The sequence below is a fragment of the Emydura macquarii genome, unplaced genomic scaffold (assembly GCF_026122565.2).
Source record: "Emydura macquarii macquarii isolate MOO-44397 ecotype Brisbane River unplaced genomic scaffold, CSIRO-AGI_Emac_v2 contig_3021, whole genome shotgun sequence".
NCBI lineage: Eukaryota > Metazoa > Chordata > Testudines > Chelidae > Emydura > Emydura macquarii.
In genome coordinates, this window is record NW_027133158.1 from 23,078 (window position 1) to 47,164 (window position 24,087).

Here is a 24,087-nt window from a genome sequence, read left to right on the forward strand (position 1 = left end):
TTCTGTCCTTTAATGATTAAACTTAAATTAAATTAAATTAAAGCATTCGACGTGTAGCAACATTTATTTTTGAGTCTGTTAAAATATTATTCTTTAAAATATCTCTGAATACCTTTACAGTATATCAGATTAACATTTAAAATAGCAGGTGGCATTGTAGTAATGCTAGCCATAGTATTAATCTCGTATTTTATTCAAAATACATTAAAATGCATCTTTTGCTTGTTAAACAGATGGTGTATTTCTAGCTTTGACTTTAACCCTTTGGCAGTGCTTCGCTAACCCTTTTCATGCTTGGGTGAATGTATGTATAATAGGCAAAAATTCTGATGTTTGTTAGTTTCTTGGTCCCGGATTACTAGAACACACTGACGGTCAGTTGGTTGTTAGTGCAGTACCTTTCTAACCACAACAAACCTTGGATGGGACTGCAATTTAGCTAGTTTTCATTTCACGTGATGAAAAATTTAACATAGAACAAACTTTAAAAAAAATTTCATTAAGATCTGTTCAGAATTCAATAAAGTGTTTTCCATGAGCACTGATGCTTTATGTAAAATAATGATCAACCAGTACAAATGAACTAGAATGTAGGCATTGAGCATTTCTTTATTTAATCAGTTTGTACTTCAAAATATAAACAGATTACATGGAGTCAAAATGCTCTTAGGGTAACTCTATGATTTTTCAGCAAGTCAGGTGCCTGAACAATGCTGCTGCTTCCAACACTGATCACTTCTTATTCTGGGAATATCCCTGTTGATGACATCCACTGGAAATCTAAGTCAGAGTGTTCAAAGCACAGTGTTCTGTACTTCGTTCAGAGTACAACAAAATACATCTTGTCAAATTTTTTTCAATATATTTAGGAGTTATCAGACATTTTACAAATCATTACCTGGTAAGTCAGGAAGTCTACTCCCTACATTAGCTTTGAAATAAAAACATGCAGCCGTATTCCCAACTGCAAGTACTGTAATTGGGGTCCAGTCCTGGTGCTCATTTCCACTCCATCCCCAGGGCACTTGTGGGCAGCTGAAAAAAATAAATAAACCCCAATTCACTTTCTTAAAAGCAGTTGTCTACTAAAACCTTAATCATTATGTTCTTATCAAACACCTAGCTAATAGGCAACCTCCTGGGACTTAACTGAAATCTGCTGCTTTTTTAGAAAAGGACACATTCCTAAAATTAGTGGTACTTCATTAAGATCGGAGTAAAGAACAGCTAAGAAGTGTTTTCATGAACACTGAAGCTCTGACTAAAAAAAAACTAACCAGTACAAATGTTTTTAAAAGTAGGCATTTAGTTCCTTTATATAGCCAATGTGTAAGCATTGTAACATAAAGAACTTACTTGGAGTCAAAATGACTTTAGGGTAATTCTTTTAATGATTTTTTCACAGGCTAGGAGTCAAACAATGCTGCTGCTTCCAACATTCAACGCTTTTGTCTTGGTGTTCTCTTTGGTGAAAACTTCCAACTCAAAATCTGCTCAGGTTGTCCAAAAATGGGATGAGAATGCATGTACACTAGTTGTATGCAGACCTGCTCAGAATGGATTACCAGGAAGAGATGGGAAAGATGGCCCTAAAGGGGAAAAGGGAGATCAAGTATAGAAATATTTACTTTACAGTCACCTGTTAGGTCTGATTGGTTTTGTTTTTTGTTTAAACTGGTAAAAAGGATGAATAATTCAAATCATGCAATTCCACAGAACGTGAGCAAAAATATTTGTCAAGCATGAAGACTCTGGAGATCCTTAACTAATTGCTAATTGCTAAAACGGTAGGATGAAACTAACAGTATTGTTCAAAGTAAAATAAAAGTTGTTACAATTTGGAGCTGGATACGTCAGAGGTAGGTCATATGTCTTAGAGTCTTTCACTTTCAAGCCACTATTTTTTAATCTGATCCAGATTGGCAGGGTCTGAAATTTGTTACCAGTCAATGGCTGTCCTGTGGTCTATGTGAAATGACTTGGTTGTTTCAGTGCATTTCTTGCTGGTTGAGGGAGACCTTCCTATCACCCTGCCTCAGTGGGTCACAGCTGAGAATACCAGATTCAGGACAAACTGCTGAGAAATAGGTCAGACTCACCCTAAACTGGTGGTTATTCTATAATTAGGTTATACGAAGCCAGTAACAAAAGTAAACTTCTGTCTCATCACATTAGTTAACAAGAAGTCCGAGATGAAGTCTCCATATGTGTCCAGCCCTTGTCTCCCCACCCAGACACTGGACTCTATGATGAGTGGTTACTGAAAACCAATTCCATCACAGATAGGGTCCTTCTAATCTCAAGAGATCCGTCACTTAGCCAGGTCAATATATAACTCAAATCTTACTCAATAATCACACTGCTGCCAATCTTTTAGTAACTAAGGGTTTATTAATAAAAGAAAAGAAAAAGAGCGTTAAAATGGTTAATAGACCATATACATTCAATAACTTCAGAGTCCTTGTACCAGATTTGTAGCAGTGATGGTCTAGACTGCTAGCTTGTAAAATCTCTCTGGTAATCTCCAAAAGATTGGAAGGTCCTCAGGCCATAATTCAATTTGCTCTTTTTAGTTATAATTCCACAGCCCAGAGAATCAGAGCAGGAAAGAGGCGAAATGGAGATGTCTCAAACAAATCTCACAGATAGGTTTGTGGAAAGTTACTGGCACAAGCTGGAATTCAGGATGCTTTATCTGGGCGGAATGAGTGACATATCCTTAATGGACCATTCACAACAGACTGGCTACTGGATGTAAACTACCTTGTGGGTATAGCCCCAGGAACAAACACATTTGAGATAGATAGATAGATATATAACCAATATTTGTAAGTTCAGATACAGTGATGATATCTGGATTTAAAAGGGATAATCTTATTTAGTAAATCATAACTTTTCCATTGACACCTTATGTGTCATATTTTGTACAAGATTTGTTGCAATTGTGTAATGGTGGCAATATCAATTATATAAATGGTCCTGTTCAATCATGCAGCACCATGCTCCCCACATCAAGAATAACATGAAATAGAACCTTTTGCAGTGCCAGCAGATGGACAAGACCAGGATGATACACATTCTGGGGTTGTCAAGACCCAAAATAAATTGAATTGGCACTGAAGAGACAACAGACCCTGGCACAGGTGTTTAGGTCCCACTGCTGGAGGCAGAGGATGAAGAGGCAATTCAGCCCACTCTCTAGAAATTATTATAAAGAGTTATTCTCTAATTACACTGTACTTAGTATTTCTTTGTATTACATTATCACTTAAAATCCTCAGCTGAGATCTGAAAACCATTGTGGGCACTATACATAAAACATGGTAAGAGAGTCTCCACCTTGAAGACCTAACCAACTAAATAGATGAGAGAGAAAGAGAGACGGGAGTCGTATCTCCATTTTACAGTGAGCATTGGAGGCACAGGGCATTATAGACTGTATTATTTAAAAGAGCATAACTCCCATTTAAGCACTGTATTTTCAAAACAGTGCACAGAGTTATTTTGAATATCCAGTTGGAAGTGTGCCAATGAGAACTGCTGGGTGTTTAAACTCCTTTGAAAATCTGGACCCAATTGTGGATGCTGGGCCCTTGAAAATCTGGTCCCAAAGTCTTTTGAAAATATGGTTTTATATGTACATGCTCTAAAAAAAACATTTTAGGATTTCCAGTGAAACTCACATACTGATCTTTCCCTTAAAAAGTGAATCCAAACCAAACTTCTGAACACTTTTCGGATATTTGAATATAATATTCCAATTATAGCAATAGATCTAAGTTATAAAGTTTGGATCTGGATCAGAATCTGAACTATTCCCCAAATTCATTATGTTCTTTTTGATGATCTAATGTTTGTCCATCTTTAATTATGATAGCAATCACAAACTCATACAACACCTACAAATTTAATTGTTTACTTCCTTTATTTTTGTCTCTTCCTTTTCCCTGAATCAGCCCATTGAATTGCAAGGATTAAGAGGGTTACAAGGTCTTCCTGGAAAGAATGGATCCCCTGGACCAAAGGAGACAGAGGTGAACAAGGACCAATGGGAGACTCTGGAGTTAGAGATAAGCATTCCACTCCATTTGAAGCAGGGCAAAAAAGAAGCCCAGCGTATAGCAGATAGAGATGCTTTTATTGACTTTTTAATAGTTTCCATTTCATAAATCATAGAATATTAGAGTTGGAAGGAACCTCAGGAGGTCATCTAGTCCAAGCCCCTGCTCAAAGCAGGACCAACCACAGTTCAGCTTTATAAATAGTCCAGTTCAGCTTTGTTGCTTCTATCAGAAAGGGGAAGAAGTACTCAGAGGTGGGAACGGGGGAAATCTGGCAATCTGGTTTGCAAGGGAGGGAAGTGAGCTAGGCCTGCAGGGTCACTTGAAATTAGTCTCCTGAACTCAGAGTAGCATCTTACAAGAGATGACCACCACAGTAATGGGTACATAATCCCTGGCTTTGTGGGATGAGGGATGTGCTGCTGGAAGAGAGGGAAGATGTCTTACAAGGGTTCACCAGGAGCAGCTGTACAAATGATCTCAGTTCTTGCTCATGAAATTTTCAAGCATAGGTTGAGGTTGTCAAACTTGTTGACAGAACAAGAAAAAACATTGGTTTTGATTACTTGCGTGTGTTACTGTAGCTGGCAGCTATTTTTTGTTTAAACAGGCAAAAACTGTTTTTTTTCATTAGGGTGAAATTCACCCCTTCTGCAGAGATACAGAGTAAGTGCCTCCACACACCACATGAGCCCTATACAGTGGCTGTGCAGGGGATCGGCCAGTGGAACAAGCATGCAGGGGTTACTGGACACCCCCCTGTGTGTTGTGGAATAGCTCTCCATATTACTCTGTGCAGCGCCAGTGCAGAAGACTAGTTCGGGGACTGGCCAGGGAAGGGGTTGTGGAGCCATGTCCCCATGAATCCAGTGGCCACAGCACCCACAAGCTAAACCAGCAGCCATGGTGAAGGTAACCTTTACAGCAGCCCCACTCCTACCTTCTGGGGGTGAATTTCATCTCCCCTGCCTCTCTTAACCTATAATATCCCAATGCCATTTTTGCTACCCCCCAAAACCTTTTTTAGGCCAGGTCAGTTCCTCCTTCCATTTTTTTTTGTATTGATGCAAATTCTCTTATTTGTACTCTGGATAGCGTTGTTAACAAATTTATGCATGTATCCTATTTTCTATAGGTGCATTAGTTTAAACAAGGTGATCTCAAGTTATCTCAAACTTTCAATTATTCTGTGATGATAAGATGTAAGATGAGAAAGTCCAAATAATTTTGTTGAAAAGATTTCTCATGAGAGGAAAGGTGGTCTTGTGTTCAAATAAATAACCATAGGGGACTGAGATCAGGAAATCTTTTCCTAGAGATGGCATAGATTTCATGTGTGTATTTGGGAATGAAGTTTAAACAAGATTTTTCAAAGCAGGAACCTAATGTGATGCTTCTAAATCCATATTAAAGCATTTAAATAGGTGTTCTGATTTTTCAAAAGTGCTGAGCATTCAACAGCGCTCTTCTTGAGGTCAATGAGAACAACTGTGGCCAACCTTTTCAAAGCCATGGGTGATTTTTTAATGGCCTGGGTTTTGGGTACCCAACCTGAGACATCTTAAAGGGTCTTGATTTTTACCAAGTGCTGAGGTTCCCGCTGCCGGAAGATCAGGCCACTTTTAGGTGTCTCAAGTTGGGTACCCAAAATCACTGATCAGGTTTGAAAATCCTGGATGCCCAGCACTTCCAAAAATGAGATCATTGATTCTGCAGCTCAGCATTAGGTTACTGTGGTTGAAAATCTTGCCAGAAGCCTTTGATAAAACAGAGAAAATATTCACAGGGTTTTTTTGAGGATTAATTCTTTATTGCTTGCAAAACCTGTCAAAGATGCTTGGTTTGAAAGCATTGTAGAAGTACAACGCCCTCTATAACAATTGGGTTATAACACGATGTATTTACAATAAATAAATAGTTCAGCTCTAACAGTTTTTCAAAAGAAGGGCTGTAAATTAGCTTAATCATGAAAAAAATGTTAATTTGGTTTGTGTGGGGGCGATGAGGAAGTTGTTTGTGACATTAACAAAAAGCCAGGGCTCTCCCATGTTCTCCTGGCTCTGCCTTGCTTCGCATTTTTGTCAGGCCCTGCATTTGCAGTTTGCACAGGCTTAAACTGCCAGCTATAATTTACACACACACACTTTTTCCAATCTTGCCAAACACTCGGGAGATCACACTAATGTTCTGCAGTCTGTTAGGCTAGATCAGTTCCTCCTTCCATTTCTTTTGCATTAGTCAGCAATCCCTTCATTGTACCTTGCCTTCCCTATCACCAATGTTTCAGATAAAGTGGAATGTTGCAATGTTTTTCAGCAAAACTAAAATTCCCGTTTACTGGAAGGTGACATGAGTGAGAAATCAGAGCTCATGTTACTCAATGCGTAGCATATAAATGGAGAGTTGAACTCTTGCTAACTCATTCCTGAAACGTTTCTGTAGCGCACCAGAAATTATACAGTAAGTGACTGGATGCTATCAGTGCTGTTACTTTTAATTCTGTCCTTTAATGATTAAAATGCATTCCTGATGTAGCAAAATTTATTATAATTTTATTTTAAAATAGTATTTATGGATTATTATGTGGTTCTCTATGTAAAGCACGAAAGATTTTTTCTTAAGAATCAGGCATCACAGATGGGACTGAAGAGGTTTATTTACGATATTGGGAAGTCTGAGAAATCAGCTTTAACTTCATGGTGTTACAAAGATCACTTATATACGGTTTTTTTCTCACTTAAACTATTCATTTACATTTCTTTTATCTATTTACTTACAAATACAGACCTTGTTCTTCTCAGTAAGAACAGGGGTGATAGACAGAGACAGAACAGGATTTCTGACTATCCTTCAGGGGGCGGCGGGGGAATGGGTGGAATCTTTACAGATAAGATGGGAGGTGTATGGAATGTGCTGTTCTCATGAAAAGGCAGAATCACTAAGTGGGCATATGGTCTTCGAGTTATCAGGCATTTTACACTAGCCATTGTCCTTGAGGTTTTGTTATGCATGCCTGTTAAATATTGTGGGTTTCGGTTAGGCTGAAAACTGCTTTCAGGTCTAACATCTGAATACCTCTACAGTGCATGTGGTTAAAATTTAATATAGGAGGTGGCATGTAATTAAATGCTTCTGAGTAATGCTAGCCGTAGTTTTAATCTCGTATTTTACTTAAAATACATTAAAATGCAACTGTTGTTTATTAAACAGATGGTGTAGTTCTAGGTTAGATTTTAACCCTTTCCTAGAAACCTCGCAGTGCTTAGCCAACCCTTCTCATGCTTAGGTGAATGTATGTACAATAGGCAAAAATTCTGATGTTTGTTAGTTTCTTGGTCACGGGTTACCAGAACACATGGAGTTGGTCAGTTGGCTGTTAGTGCAGTGCCTTTCTAACCAAAACAAACCTTGGATCTCCTCTAATATTTTTCTGTACCTGGGATTGGGCTCCAGAGAGACTCTGAGCTGAGATGCAAACCAGTATGTGAACAATCAATCCCTTGATTTAAAAAAGAAAATGAATTTTAATGGCTCAGTTGTCCCTTTGTGGCCCAGCCTGTTTGAAGGGTAGTGGCCCAGTAGGAGATCCTTGGGGACCATTATGTCTCAGCAGACACAATTAATGCAAGAGCACAAGTGGACTATGGTCACTGAACTCCTTTTACACAGGGTGCAGCATGTGCTCAGTAGAACCCTCTCTGCTGCCTGATGTGAGGGAAAGAGCCATAACTCTGACCCTTTCCTGGACTCTCCAGAGAGGTCATTGTCTGCTCCAACATTTGTGAGACCACAACTGCTGTGGTGTCCTGAATTACAAGGGCAGCAATCCTGTCCAACCGGTGTGTCCACTTCCCCAGCATGCACAGTGCACCTGAGCAGGTCACACCCCAATTCACTTTCCTGAAAAACAGTTGCCAGCTTAAATCTTAAAAATTCTGGGCTGCCTCAGCAAATTTATCCCATCCAGGAGGACTCCTGCACCTGCCTGGTGTGCCATTGACTGCAATGGGGAACCACACAGGTGCCGGTCCACATGGAACAAGAAACAGGATCAGGGCCCAAGTGTTTGCAAATAGTGGATGGCAGGGTGGGACTTCAATTTAGCTTGTTTTGGTTTTGCATGGTGAATAATTTAACAAAGAACAAACTTTAAAAAAAGTTGCATTAGAGCTGTTCAGAATTTAATAATTTAATTTTCCATGAGCACTGATGCTTTATGTAAAATAATGACCAACCAGTACAAATGAACTAGAATGTAGGCATTGAGCATTTCTTTATTTAATCAGTTTGCACTTCAAAATATAAACAGATTACATGGAGTCAAAATGCTCTTAGGGTAACTCTATGATTTTTCAGCACGTCAGGTGCCTGAACAATGCTGCTGCTTCCAACACTGATCACTTTTGTTCTGGGAATATCTTTGTTGACAACATCCACTGCAAATCCACGTCAGAGTGTTAAAAAATGGGATCCAAATGGGTGTGCACTAGTTTTATGTAGACCTGCTGAGAACGGATTACCAGGCAGAGATGGAAGAGATGGGAAGGAAGGCCCTAAAGGAGAAAAGGGAAGTCAAGGTATAGAAATATTTACTGCCTAATGTTATACTTATATGTCTGGTATTTTTTTCAACTGTTTCTCATTAAAAAGATGCTTCTTGGAAACCATGTAGCATTGCAGAAGTCGTACAAAAAGGTGCAGCTAATCACACAGAATGTAAAACCTGAAGGTCCTTTTGTTTGTATTGGTAATAACTAAAGGCTGAGATAGAGCTGACAGTATTGTTCAAGTTCATATTGAAACCTCTTACTATATAGGACTGAATGCTGCTGAAATGGATGAAGAGCTGTAGAACATTTCATCTCTGGATCATCAACTTGAAATCTCCTCCAGGCTGGCAATGATTGAAAGTTTTCAATACTAGATATGGCTCAGAAATAGATTTTTAAAATGCAACTTTCCCCAGTTTTTAAAAAATAAAAATATACAAATAAATGTAGACTAGCTCCAAGTTGGATCAAAAAAAATACAAGAGAAATCAGTTTGTGAAAATTGTCTAAATTTTCTTTCCCAAAAAATACCCAGAAGTTTAAGAAGGACAGAAGGTCAAACAAAGGAAGTGTGCATGCTTAATGTAAACACATTTGGGGCCAGGTTCACTTTAGAGAACCATTTGACTTCAGTTGGATCAGCCACATGAGTAAATACTTATCTGGGTGAGTGAGAGTTCTCCCAGTAAAATAAAACAGGGAACTTGATTGTGGTGTTTGTTTTCAGAGTAGACTTATTTACCCATAACATAAAATCCTTCACCACAATACAAACACTTTCTTTTTTACCTGCCGCTTAACTGAGATCAATTCCATTTAGCAAGAGATCCATCAAGATATATTGTAGAGTATTACTCTAGTTTGCACAACTACTTAATTTCTGATATAATTTCCAGAATATGTTCGGGGGGGAGAGGGATCTGGCTTTGCAGGCCTAACAAAGGTTTCCCCAGATATAGGACTACTTTCTCATTCACTAATATTGCATTTGGTTACAAGTTATAGAAAAGGAATTTATTTGACAACAGGTACCTAAAAGAACTGTTCATATTATTCATGGTGAATAATGTATCTGAACAATTTACTCCTTATTTCTTTTTGTATTTTGTTTACAAACAGTTCATAATTTGTGTACATTAACTCATTATTTCCAATTGCTCACTGAAGAGTTTGTGTGATGTTTTATTTGCATACTGGTTTCTGAGTATTTGCTATTATTTTGCATGGCTTATGCTTGTTTGTGTAAGTCACCTGGTTTTGTTCTCTTCCATGCATGAATGACTTCAATTTTTTAAACAGAAATCTCCCTTCCTCCCATTTTTTCTGTCCATAAATTATCCTTGAACATTCTGAATTGTTTGCTGAACCTATTGTGTGAATAATGAAAAGAGCTGTTCAAAATGGTTATAAGAGCTTTACTATTCTAAATGCTCTTGCAAATATATATTCATGGTGGTATCTGGGATGGTTTTGCTCTCTTCTATCATTTTTGTGAATAAAAACACAAATTTCATGAAAACGTATATAAAAGTGGGCATGGATTGGTGTGTCTTTTATCCAAGAATATTAAACCAATACTTTCTTGCTATATTTGCTCAGCTCTACAGCACAGTTTAATTAAACATATAGGGGAATGTACTTTTCTTTGAGTCACACAATATTGATTTCTATTCCATGCCTTCACTCTTGCTCCATGAGCACCATTTCAACATGTTTCTTCCATTTGCTATTACAATTATTTTAATCTCAAATAAATCATTAAACCATCTTGACATCTTGGAAGAGGTGAACAGTTATTGAGCTGATACTGAAATTGCAACCTAATCATGACCACAGCAACTCACCAGATTTATATTTGATTACTAGATTTCAAGGGGTAGTTACTTACCTGATTTACACCTAAGAACCCAGATGAATTGTAAGGATAGAATTGCAGGCAGAATTTGGCCCTAATTTCGCAAACCTTATCCTATTCATCTGCACATCTCTTGAGGCTTACTCACTTTTTTTTTTTTAAACTACTGTTATTCTTTTGACCGAATGCTAGGATTACAAGGATTAAAGGGGTCACAAGGTCCCCCAGGAAAGATGGGTCCTGCTGGACCAGTAGGAGGAACGGGCTCACAAGAAAAAAAAGGATTGAAAGGAGATATTGGAAGTAGAGGTAAGTGCTATGACTATTTTGGTTGGGAAGATCAATGTGATCACTAGCCACTAAACATTTGAAAAAAGATTAAAAGACCTGGAATTAAGCAGAACTGAAAGTAAACCTGTCTACTCCATCTAAATGAATCTCAAAGATGTACCTAGGAGATACAAGATCTAAGGATTTATAATTAGTACTATTGGGATGAAAACTGAACAAAAGAACATTTAGGTTAAATATAAAAATATATGTACGTATATAATAATGGAACAATCCGATACTGCCCCAGGGGATACAGTAAATAACCTGGTGATGGAGATGAGTCTACACCATAATGTTTGGATACAGGGCTTAGTTTGGCCCTAATAGTAGAACTGTGTAAAGATCAATAGTTTATCTTCACAGGAGTTTGAACGAAGGTTTTATCTTGATTTGATCCTTGTACCTTCTCATCCAAAAATATTTTACTTTGAGTTTCAACCAGTTTTGTAACACAATTGAAAATTTTACATGATTTTCATACAAAACTATAAATGAGCTTGGGGCGTGTTCACTCATTACTAGTATAGGTACATGTGAAATTTACTGAACTTTTCAATCAACCTGGTCTTAGTTTTGCGTTCATCTTCAGAGAGGATATAAAATGAGGTTTGTATTGTTTTAACTAAAAACACTTCATATGGGTCCTACCAAACAGGACTTTTCTATTTTTTGTTTCTAGCATTTTATTAAGTGAATAAAAACTATTTCGCACACTGCAAAATTCAGCTGAGCATGACTTTTTTTTTTAAATTGTTTGTTGTAATTATCTAATTTGAAATGGAGAACCCCCTTACACTGGAAAAATTAGTGTGTCAAGAATTTTGCACCAAAAAGAGCAATATAATTTTTGATTATTGACTGATTGACTGATTCTGATTGAATTGACTGCTGAGTGTATGTTATCACATTCCAGGCTAGCAACTCTCCACCTGTTCATCTTAATTTGTTGCCCACACACAAAATTGCAACCAGTCAGGCAGTATTAAAAAAAGAAGGGATCTTTCCAAGCAGAGACAGGGTTATAATATACACGAACATGTTATGTATTTCCTTTTTACCCTTTCAATCTGTTCCATCAGGAGTGCAAGGAGTCCCAGGTTTGAAGGGTGACCCAGGCAATGCGGGCCTTTCTGGGCCAAAAGGGGATAAGGGTTCACCAGGTGACAAAGGAGTAAAAGGAGAGAGAGGTAAGTGGTGGCATTAGACTGTATTGTGCACTTCAGTGAGGGTTTACAATCAAATGGTGCTGTATTAGGAAATAGATCTTTATGGGTAAATCTGCAGTTGGACATGCATGATTTTCTTTAACTTTCTCTAACGTCTCTGTATGGTGTGGGAATTATACAAATCTCATTTGAATCATCTGTCTTTGATGGGCTAGTTTGACTGTGCACCAAAAAGCAGTAGGAATTTTCCCTCTGATATTTATCATCTGTTAGATGGTGGTGCTAGATTTCAAATTCCAGACACTCTTCAAGTCTCCCTTTGATGCTTTCACTCAGAGTCTATCATCAAGTAAATGGCAAAGCCCAGAATTATTCCAACAGGAGAGTCACTGAAATAATAAACACCTGATGATAAAATTGCTGGTTTTGTGTATCTCATTTCCTTCATCACTCCCCAGGCCTGCAAGGAGCCACAGGTTTGCAGGGCCAGCCAGGAATTGCAGGCTCCCCTGGGCCAAAAGGGGACAAAAGCACAGTAGGTGAAAAGGGAGCAAAAGGAGACAAAGGAGACAGAGGTAAGTGATGTAGACAGGTTTCAATTGTGCATTACAAAGATGGTTTCCAGTTTAACAATTTTTCTGCTGCTGTAAATTGCCAGAGCTCTGTTGCATCCATTTACACCAGCAGAGAACTTGTCCTGTAGCCTTATAAGATAGTAAAGGAAACCAAGTTGAAAGGGTCAAAGGTTCCATTTAGTTAAATACAAAGCCAAAGGCTGTACACCTATCTGAAGCATAACCAAATCTACTTTGCCCTTGAAATCATGAATCAGCTCTTAGAAATACAGCATCTCTAATGAAATTCCTGGGAATTCTTAGTTCTGACCAGATTGAAAACATAATTATACTGGAATAAATATATAGTACTATATCTATATATATATTTCTCTATACCAGTAGCTATATCAGTCAGTTTTTCTGTGTAGGCAAGCCCTTAGGAGTGCAAAAATAAGCATTCCCAGAAAGTTAAATTAACTCTTCTGACAGTAATAAATCCTAAATTTGAGTTCAAATAAGGACATATCTTATCTAAACTAGTTTCATCTCCTCATTTGTAATCCCAGTATATGAATTGCTAAATTTTAACAGAATCTCTATTTTTATTTATCTGCAATCTGTATGTCAGAATCATTTAAGTCGAAATAAAATTGCCTTATTTTTAATAAGTGAGTCTATTATTCCTAAGTAATCTGATATTCATCATTTAGACTTGTCATATATTAGATGATGGAGTCACATCTATCATTATTAGATGCACTCTTCATAATTTTCTGTGCAATTGTTGCTCAGGCAAAGTATCATCAAGCAAATGGCAAAGTCTATATATGTCATTACTGTAATTATAATTCCTAATAGTGATATAGTGCTTTACATTTTCAAATGCTTTACAAACATTAATCAATTCTAAAGACATTCCACCCTCTGGGATGATTATCCATGTTTTACAAATGAAGAAAATGGGGCAAATCTGTGGAAGTCCAAGATTAGCAGCAAGTTTCCATTACAGCTTTTATTAGAACTCAGGGATCCCTGGATCTCAGGCCCATGTTCTAGTTAGATAAAAATACATGAGGACATGATTATCCAATTGTTAGAGCCATGTACTGCATGCCAGAACACCTGGGTTTTATACCTAGCCCTGCTACTGTTCACAAAGTGACCTTGGCCAACGTGGTTGGCCTCTCTGTGTCTCAGTTACTTCATTTGCAAAATGAGTATACTACTACTTAGTTCAAAGAGGGCATCAGGGCTGGATTGATCGATGTTGCTAAAATACTAAAATCCTTAGACAAAAGGCAGTGTATAATGCTCGTTATTTTATATACAAAGTTAGAAAACTACCTGTAAATTAACTTGTTTGCTTTTGTATCTGTTTCACTTGACCTAACAATAGGGTTACAAGGAAGCTCAGGTTTACAGGGCCCCAAAGGGCAAATTGGTTCTCCTGGGCTAAAAGGTGATAAAGGTTCAGTCGGTGAAAAAGGAACAAAGGGCGACAGTGGACTATCAGGTAAGTAGAGCAATATCGGGGGAGGAATTTGTTCTTTGATTTGTCCTAGGGAAAGGGATTTAAGGGAATTCCCATTGCTGTGTGTTAATGAATTTTGGACCACTTTCTGCCCCTCATTCACAACTAGGCTCACGTGAGCCCCATCTGGGAAAAATATATATGAGAGATTATTTGTCTCCCAAAGTATATTTAATGTAAAACTGGTTCAGCTGCAACATGTAAGACATTACCTAAATATAGTGATCAAAACATCACTACAAAATATAAAATTAATCAACAGTATTTTTAAATTATATAGCAGTCATCTGTTTCATGGGTAAAATCCTGGCCCCGTTGAAGTCAATGACAAAACTTGCATTTACATGATGAAGCCAAGATTTCAAATCATAAACATATCTTTTTACACATCACAGAGTAGTAAATCCATTGTAGTGATTACAAAATCTCCCTATGTATGGAATGAATTTGTATTTCAAAAATCATTTTAAAATAACTGCTTCCTTTCTGGCTCTCTTTTACCTGAGAAGAAATATCTTGAAATTTTCATGTGGAAACCAGTATATTTGTGGATATAGCTCAGTGTGGAATATTTTAATCCCTAGATTGAGGGGCTGGGACAAGGATCTTTTTACTTTAGAACAAATGATAGAACACTTCACTTAGAGCTTAACAACCCATTATTTCCTACCCCTCTAACACAGACATCAACCCAAGGGTGGGTGTGGGATATCACTTGTGGTAACTTGCTAAAATGAGATTATGCTGAGAGTAATGAGAGAATCAAAATATTGCATTATCTCAGGCACAGAATGTCTATTACAGAGTGTTTGCATGTGTTTATCATTTAGTTATCTAGATCTCAATCTAATTAATACTTTATATGTAGATATAGTACAACCAGCATGTCTAACCTCATAACCACTTGTGAACCAATCCCTGGAGTATCAATAAGAAGTGGCCCCCTAGTCTACAACTTCAAAGCACCCTCCTCCAACTCCACCTAATTGCTTACAGAATGTAAAATGACACACGGCAGGATGTAGTAGTAGTTGGGAAAGCATTTTTAGCATTATGTAGCTTAGACAGACCACTCTGGGCACTCAGAAAGTGATGCATCTACAGACTTCAGTCCTCAAGCACTGTCTGTGTGCATAGTGTAATGATGTTTAGTCCAGGCCTGTCCTTAAAGAGAAGGAGTTGGTAGAAGTGATGCAATCTTTCCTTCAGATTATGGATAGACACATCCACACATCCTGTGTAATTCTTAGTGCATAAAACAGCTAGTCCAGCCAGGTTTAGATCTATAACCTGGATATCTAGGGTAGAAATCACAGGTCTACTGCTATTTGCCTGTATTGCTTTTTGGTGTAATATTGAGAATAATGCAACTTTCTTCATTCAGAGGTCAGCCTCCTTAAAAAACAAGTAAGTGCTTTGGAAGAACAGTTGAAAGCTCTGCAAAGCAGCTTCTCCAAATACAAAAAAGGTAAGATGATGCTGTAGTAGGCTGATGCCTTTCAACACAACTATATCTCTGATCTCTTTTAAGCCTTCTGAGTTGTTGTCTGATGCTTTACATAGTGGTTTACTTCATTTTCATTATTAATGAATTACATAATGCCTTACATGATGCTTCATAAAATATAGAGCAGAGCATTTTCTCTGCCCCAAAGACAATACAAGGGCCCAATCCAATGAGGGATGAATTCCCACTGAACCCAGTTACAGCATTTCATACATAGTTACTCAGCATCTCATAATAAGTAGTAGTCTCCTCACAAGATCAGGTCCTTTGTGGAAAACTGTTCTTCACATGAAAGTTGCACCACTTTAATTAAACTGGGTTAAACTCATGAAAACTCCCGTGTGAACACTCTCAAATTGATAAAACACTGGATTATATCAATTTAGCTTAAGTCATCAAGGAATCAAACAGAGCTAATTAAGCCAGTTTTAAATCAAATTAAGGGTGTCCACACAGGGCTTTGCTCTGGTTTAACTAAAGTGGTTTAAAAGCACACCTTTAGTTAAACTGGTACATCTTTGTATATAGGCCAGTCCTAGTGCTGAGGTACTTAATAAGTGTTGGTCAGAAATATTCCAGTGAAACCTTCTTTCATTGGACTTTGCTCATTCATTGCAATCAAGACAATTTTACTGAGGTGGTCCAATTTCAGGGAAGTTCTGAACCAAATCTACTTAGTTTCCTGCCAGCTCATTCACCTGGCTCCTCAGCAACCCACTTGGTGGGATAACAGGGAGCCAGGAGCCTGGAAGCCCTTGGAGACTGATTGCTAACCTCATGGCTCATGGGGGAGCTGACCTAGAGCCATGGGACATAGAAGTTCCAGAGTCCGCAGCTCTGGGGCCAGCCCACCAGGCTGACTACCGCGTGGGCTCGATTCCCTTTCATGGAGAATTCAGAAATTTGGGGGTTTTGTTCTGAACCAGAATGAAGCCAAAATTTAAAATAATGAAATCCTCTGGGAAACCTTTCTTTGTCCAGCCCTAGTAATTAACTCCAAAAACTAGAATCCTATGCAAAGCATACTTCAGACCAATTGTGTTTGCTAGTTATATGCAACAGTGTTTTGGGTTTTTTGTTTTTGTTTTTTGGCTATCTTAAGACCATTTAAACCAGCAGTTCTTCTTTGAGTACAGGTCCCTCTGTGTATTCCACACCTCATATGCGCACCATGCACCTAAGACCAGAAAATCTTTTGAGTAATGCCCATTAATCCGTGCCTGTGCCCTATAGTTTCTCATGCTTTGTACCAAGGCTAAAAGGGGCAATGCAGACTGACCCACCCCTCCAGTTCCTTCTTACCACTGGATGGCCTGAGTCGGAGTTCTGTGTGTCTGATATCTTCATACTGTTTTTCTTACCCGTAAATATCATTCTATATAGTTGTTAGTCTGGTGCATTAGTAGTCTCTTTCTAGTTAGTGTAGATTAGTTTTCCCTGCATTGGGGACCCTCCCTGTTTCTCCCTCTTGGGAGAAGGACTATGCCTAGAATTCTGGGGTTTAACAACTGTGTATTCTTCCCTCTCTCCTTCCTGATCAGTGACAAGCCCCAGTGCTACCTTGACTCATAGACTTTAAGGCCTGAAGGGACCATTGTGATCATCTAGTCTGACCTCCTTCACATTGAAGGCCACAGAACCTCACCCACTCACTCCTGTAATAGACCAGTAACCTCTGGCTGAGTTACTGAAGTCCTCAAATCACGATTTAAAGTCTTCAAGTTACAGAGAATCCACCATTTACACTAGTTTAAACCTGCAAGTGACCCATGCCCTATACTACAGAGGAAGGTGAAAAATCTCCAACGTCTCTGCCAATCTGACCTGGGGGGAAATTCTTTTCCAACCTCAAATAGGGCAATCAGTTAGGCCCTGAGCATGTGGGCAAGACCCACAAGCCAGACAACAGGGAAAGAATTATTTGTAGTAACTCAGAGCCCTCCCCTTCTAGTGTCCCATCACCAGCCATTGGAGGTATTTGCTATTAGCAGTCGCAGATCGGCTACATGCCATTGTAGTGAGTCTCATCATACCATCCCCTCCATAAACTTATCAAGCTCAGTCTTGAAGCCAGCTAGGTTTTTTGCCCCCACTGCCCCCCTTGGAAGGCTGTTCCAGAACTTCACTCCTCTGATGCTTAGAAACCTTTGTCTATTTTCAAGCCTTAACTTCTTGATGGCCAGTTTATATCCATTTGTTCTTGTGTCCACGTTGGCGCTTAACTTACATAACTTCTCTTCCTCCCTGGTATTTATCCCTCTGAAGTATTTATAGAAAGTGATCATATCCCTCAGCCTTCTTTAGGTTAGGCTCAACTAGCCAAGCTCTTTGAGTCTCCTCTCCTAAGGTAGGTTTTCCATTTGTCTGATCATCCTACCTGCCTGTCTCTGCACCTGTTCCAGTTTGAATTCATCTGTTTTAAACAGGCGAGACCACAAAGCACACAGGATTCCAGATGAAGTCTCAGCAGTGCCTTGTACAATGGTAGTAACACTTGCCTGTCCGTACTGGAAATACCTCGCCTGGTGTAACTTAGGTCTGCATGAGTCTTTTTCAAGGCTGCATCACATTGACAGCTCATACTGCCTTAGGGAGGCTCATATCTCCCCCAGGGACAGCATCTTCAGCTCTTTCCTTCCCTGAACTTGAGAGAAATGAGAGTTTCAACTAAGGAAGTACCTCAGGAAGAAAGTCATGAGACCCCAGTCAGAACTAGGCCAAGAAGACCTGCCTCCTCCCCATACTTTGGCCTCCATCCATGGGCAGTTCCCCTCTGATCATGAGCTCCAGAATGGAGACCAAAACTATTAAGTCCAGGGACCTATTGTCTAGGGCCTTGCATGAGAATAAGGGGCACTCTCACAAACACAGCACCGGATCCCCATCCAGATACAATCCCACAAGAAGGAATCCCACCCTGACTCCTTCCAAATCAGGTGCGTCCTTGTACTCTGCTCCTAAAGACTTAGGCACACCTAAACCTGCTGACCACAAGGGTAAGACACTCATGAACAAGGATCTGTCTGTACCAACTCCAGCTCTGACTAGTCGGCTGAAATATTGGCATCTTCTGTCACTTAGTTGGGCCAGGAAATTCTGCAATTTCAGTCACTTTCACCAACGAATGCAAAGCTTGTGTGTTGTCATGGTGAGAGCAGGAGTTTGGTACAAGGTGGTACTGTCCTGAAGTGATATTAATTTGTGATAATGCCATTCTAGCAGCAAGAGCCATCAAGAGGCTACATTTAATAATTGAAAGCTGGACATGGGAACAGGGTCCAAGGCAAATTATAGCAATCTGATGTTCTGATATGTGCCCTAGGCTTGATTTACACTGATGCCTAAGACTGTGCATCATCAAGTGCATTCAATCCCTCCCAGAGCACCGCTGGCCCAGATGAATGTCTATGTAATTTCTTCTCTGCAGAGAAAATGCTAAATTACCAGCTGTAAAAGTTTTCAACATTTTCATCTGTTTTCTGAAGAGCTACAGAGATAGCAATATGCTCCACGATTTGTATGCATTGCTTGCTAAGTACTGCACTTACCATGCTGACTTACGTTTTTGTATGGCCTTTTAATGTGGGATGCTCTCCTAGTTAAATGTGACTAGCTAAAAAATATAGCCAGCATATTTAACAGATGCTCATTAACATACTGTGTAATGAACACATCCCTGGATAGTGATGGGGAAACTTCCAAAGGTTTGGAGTGCAGTTTGGATATGAATGCGTAACCAAACACCTGAAATCTGCAAAAATTGGATTGGAAATATCTCCAGAGCAGGCTTTGAGCAATTCCAGTGCTGGCAAACCATGCCAAATTTTGGTTTTATCTGGAAATACTGTGAGACTAACTTTCCCTTGTCACATTTTAGCATTTCCAGTGTTGGTTCTGCCAGAAATCCTGAAGCAATAGCCTTTGTCACCAGGTTGTAGCACTTCCAGTTCTGGCAGACACTTGAAGCTATAAAAGGAAACATAAAGACATCTGGATATTTCAGAATCTTCTGATGTTAATGAGATATTAAGGGGGAGAATGTCAGCAGGGCAGGAGTGTCTTCTGGTTACAACACACAGTGAGCCAGGCTGCTTCCACCCTGGAAAAAGAGATGAGTTTTGCAGCATGCCCTTAAGATCAGAACAGATAGAAGCTAATTCAGGCCAAGAGGTGGGGAGTGAATTCCAAAATCTTGGGCCTCATGGAAAATGCCTTTTTATTTGAATATTTCAGTGGTTTTAGAATCAGGCCTTTAGAGAGAGAATCTGTGGGGTTGGGGTTGGGATGAGCAAGGTTTAGACTGTATTTTAGCATGTAGCAATCTACGTTACATCTACATCAGTCTACGTTAGTGATGAACTCTATGGTTCAGATCATCAGCTGTTGTGAAGTGGTATAACTCCATTGAAGTCAATGGAGTTGAGCTGATTTCCGCCACCTGGCCCTTAAAAATCTGTTGACTTCACAAAATCATCCTTAGCTAGAGGCCTAATGTGGAGATATTGCTTTGTTTTCTAGTTATAATGTTCCCGAATGGCAGAACTGTTGGTCAAAAGATATTCACAACCAGTGGTTATGAAGGCAGCTTCAACGATCTGAAAAAAATGTGTTCAGAAGCCGGAGGCCAGCTTGCTTCTCCTCAGAATGCAGCAGAGAACGCCGCCATCCACCAGATAGTTGTTTCACACAAGAAACAAGTGTTTCTTGGCATAACTGATATTCAGACAGAAGGCCAGTTCAAATATTTAAATGGACAAACCCTTGTGTATTCCAACTGGCAAACAGGGGAACCAAATAATGCTAATGGAGTTGAGGACTGTGTAGAAGTCTCTTCGACTGGCAAGTGGAATGACAAATCCTGTGACGAGAAACGGTTAATTGTCTGTGAATTTTAAACCACCTGCCATATTTCATTTGCTGCACTTGATGGAAGTGACACGTATTGTAGTGTTGGTGTGTGCTAGAATTAAGTATCTATCATTTAAAGAGGGCTTTGCAGGTTTATAGTATATCAAAGTTTAAAACAAAATAGTCAGAGTCTACTTTTTGTGCTAAACAATTTTAGTTTATGTAGAAAGCAGTTTTCATTCATGTACTGAATCTGATAAAATTCAAGCAGATGCAACCCCAAGCAGAAGGATAAATTGATGGATTAGTCTCCGGAAATACAAGACAGACTTCTTCTGATTGGCCACAAGAGGTCACCTGTTTGCCTAACAAACAGGCTTGACAGTACATTTCTTTGCCTGATTAACATTTATTATTTATTATTTCTATTGCTGTACTCCAGAGACTCCAGTCTAGATCAGAGTTCAATTGTGCTAGGAGCTGTACAATTGTGCTATACAAATATTAGGAAGACGTGGCCCCAAAAAGCTTATATGTGACTTTAGAAAGCATTCTATGCTTCTCTACTTGGAATTATTTCAGGACACAGATTTGTGTTAAAACTTAGATCTGTTTCTTGGAATGTATAGTTATCTGGAGATATATAAGCCACCACATTCTTGTACAGCTGTTCGTTGCTTGCACTTTTTGCCTGTGAAGGACTGTATGCACTGTACTTTCAGGTGTGAAGGGTTTACATGGAATTAGATGACAGACTGCATGACTTGAAGTTGCAGTGGGGGAGGTCTAGGCTGGATATTAGGAAACACTTTTTCACTCGAAGGATGGTGAAGCACTGGAATGAGTTACCTAGGGAGGTGGTGGAATCTCCATCCTTAGAGCTTTTAAAGGTGTGGCTTGACAAAACCCTGGCTGGGTTGATTTAGTTGGGGTTCATTCTGCTTTGAGCAGAGGGTTGGACTAGATGACCTCCTGAGGTCCCTACCAACCCTAATCTTCTATGATTCTATGAATTTCCCCCAGAAAGTCTCAAATCACAAGGATCTTCAGTAAAATCAGTTTCATTAGAAACAGAGAAAATTTTTTCAAAATAAAATGAACGGTATGAAATCAGTGTGGTGCTTAAATGACCCCCTTATTGTAGTATTTGAGCTCTCATAACTTGTATCCTGTCTAAGAGAGTCCCTTTGACTTCTTCATAAGACACTATTCCTTTTCCCAGGACAGACAGACTGGATTGCCTTCTGCTGTCCTGCACCCACCTGTACATCTTATTCTGCTTTTGCATATTGGAAGAGGATCGTGTTTCTCAAATTTATGTTGTAATGCCAAAAGGTTCATCGAGAATTCAGTGATGATATTGCTGAAGCTGACTTAAAAGGCTGATGATTTCTCAGGCCAAATGAGAACTCCACGAATGTCTTTCCTGGCTAAAGTGGTTAGTCTTAAGCCAGAGTCAGTATCTCCCTAAGTCCTAAACTTAGAGGTAATACCTATGTTTCCCAAGAGTTCCCTATATATAAAATAGAAATGCTAGACAGATGAAGCTGCGTTTGTCATAATTATGCATATAGTAGAAAGAATCTTTTTTTAAAAATCTAAAAATAAAGAAAAGAAAGACCTGGAAAGTTGTATATACTCTGTCCTTCATTGGGTCCCTTTGATGTTTCATTGATTCACACAACCTTGCAAGAGCTTTCCAATTAAGTTTCCTATGTGTCTGAGTTGAGAACATCTTCTAGCTTTATGCCGCGTTTCCCTGCAGCTGAAACAGTTCCCACAGGGAAAGGTGGTTTTCTCTGGCTTTCTAGGGGCATATCCGCATGAGCTAAAGATGTTGGAGTAACCTATATGGGATGGCTTCCTCCCTTTTCTCTAGGGATCACTGCTTCTCCTTGACTTGTGGGAGCTGCTGCTTTGGCCTGCAATACAGGAGCCTTCGCTACTGCATCCCTATTCTCTTCTTCTCTGACATCCTTAAATAGGGCCAGGATGTAGGAGAGTCCTCCAACCTCTTCAAATGCAGACTGAGGAGTATGATGTCAGCAAAGAGAGTGACCCTGAGTGCCTGGCAATTTGAGCTTGGTTTACCCCTCTAGAGCTGGATACCCTTCTTCTGAGTTACTCTCACCAGTAACTGCTGACATCTCATCAGAAAGTCAGGCCTTTTTTCTTCTTCCTGATGTCATGTAAGTTCCCTGAACCAGCCATACAGGTCTTTGTTACTCTCAGTGGTTCCGTATGTGCTCTCTGAGACAACTAGCTAATGTAAATGGCCCCAGAGTTGCTGGTTCGGAGGACCCTCATGGCTTTCTGCCATCTCTTTCCCCCTCTTTTCGGCATTGCCAGTCTGGGGCCACCTACATGATCCAGCCAACTTTCAAACCCTCATCATCCAAAGGAGTGAGCAACTTCCTCAAAAATATCCTCAGCCTCTTACGGTGGCTTCCATCTAGGCAGGTGAGCCACACTTCTCCACAAGTTATCCTCAGGCTGGCCTTCACTGTCAGTCATGAGTGGAGAAGGAACACTGCCTGGCATCAAATCTTTCTGTGCCAGGAAAGACTGTAGCTTGGCACTAAAATCCATAGGTGTCAGGCTCGCGGGTGCAACTCAACCAGCTCCTGAGTTGCTATCTCCCAGGAAGATTATCCTTCAGGCAGTAGCATCTCCCTCGGTATTCTGGTGGCAGCCAACACAGCAGAGCACTGTATCAGAACACTGCTGCTCCTTGCCACCGTACTGGTGAATCATCCGTTCACTGTGCGTCTCCCCCAAGTCTTCTCAGTGTGAGAACACTTAGCCTGTCCATCCGTAGGGTACTGGGGATTCGTGTTACCTAAAGCACTGGCTCCAAGCTGCTTTCTTTGCTGCAGTCGGAAAGCCAAGCTCTTCTCATCTTGCCCTTCAGCCCATATGTGGCACTGAACTCACGGCTAAGAAGCTGAGTAAGAATTTGTGTACTGGCTGTGCTTGTAAACTGAATCCCAGTGACTGTCTCCATCTGTAACTACTCGCCGAGGTGTGGCTTAAGCCTCCTCCGTTTTCTCTCCCGGATGCTTGGTATCACCAATATTTGTAGCAACTTCTCCCATCTCATCATGCAGGTTGGGTCCTGGATTTTTTTTCTTGGTGCTTCATGGCTCCACTGTAAGGGACGCCTCACTGTGTCAGATACCCAGGGGTGCCGCCCTGGAGAAATCAGTGATATTACTACTGTCTGGTCAGGTGGGTAACTCCTAGGCCACAGTGGATGATAAAGTAAATAAAATAAACACCAACAAAGGACTGTCACTCAGAAAATAACACTATAATGGGGGGGAGGAGGGGTATGAGGACTTTACTAGGAACAGGAAAATAGGATAGGCGGAAGGAAGGCATTAAGGTTAACTAATAAGGTCTGCTCGCTTTCTCTCTTTTTCTTTCTCTCTCTATTATACATTTGTTAATGTATTTATTAAAGCGCTTTCTTTGTGTAAAATCAGGCTGCCCCTTCCCCAGTTATCTTGCTGGGGCTCTGCAGCCCTGGCTTGCCATTGGTCAAGTGGACTGCTCATCCATATAGCCCTTTGCAGAAACCTCCCTATTGCCCCCACCAGGGGTGGTTTAGTCTCCCAAGATCCAAGTGGGGGTGACACAAGTTACAATCATGACTCCAATTCCTTGTCATAACAGAAGC

At 39.7% G+C, this 24,087-nt stretch overlaps 1 protein-coding gene across 2 annotated transcripts; it reads left to right on the top strand.

Moving 5' to 3' along the window:
• Positions 1–141: 141 nt before the first annotated feature.
• SFTPD (surfactant protein D) lies at positions 142–20,783 on the top strand. Of its 2 annotated transcripts, XM_067530072.1 has the most exons (10): positions 142–4,034; positions 4,696–4,973; positions 6,378–6,521; positions 8,418–8,638; positions 10,659–10,775; positions 11,879–11,986; positions 12,424–12,540; positions 13,919–14,035; positions 15,438–15,521; positions 20,079–20,783. In XM_067530072.1, exons 4-10 carry the CDS (start codon positions 8,437–8,439, stop codon positions 20,453–20,455), a joined length of 1,122 nt encoding a protein of 373 aa, XP_067386173.1. In that variant the 5' UTR covers positions 142–4,034; positions 4,696–4,973; positions 6,378–6,521; positions 8,418–8,436; the 3' UTR covers positions 20,456–20,783. The 2 variants fall into 2 exon arrangements, with proteins under 2 accessions (XP_067386173.1, XP_067386175.1); XM_067530074.1 differs by lacking the exon at positions 6,378–6,521 and having other exon boundaries at positions 1,423–4,034.
• The last annotated feature ends 3,304 nt before the right edge of the window (positions 20,784–24,087 follow it).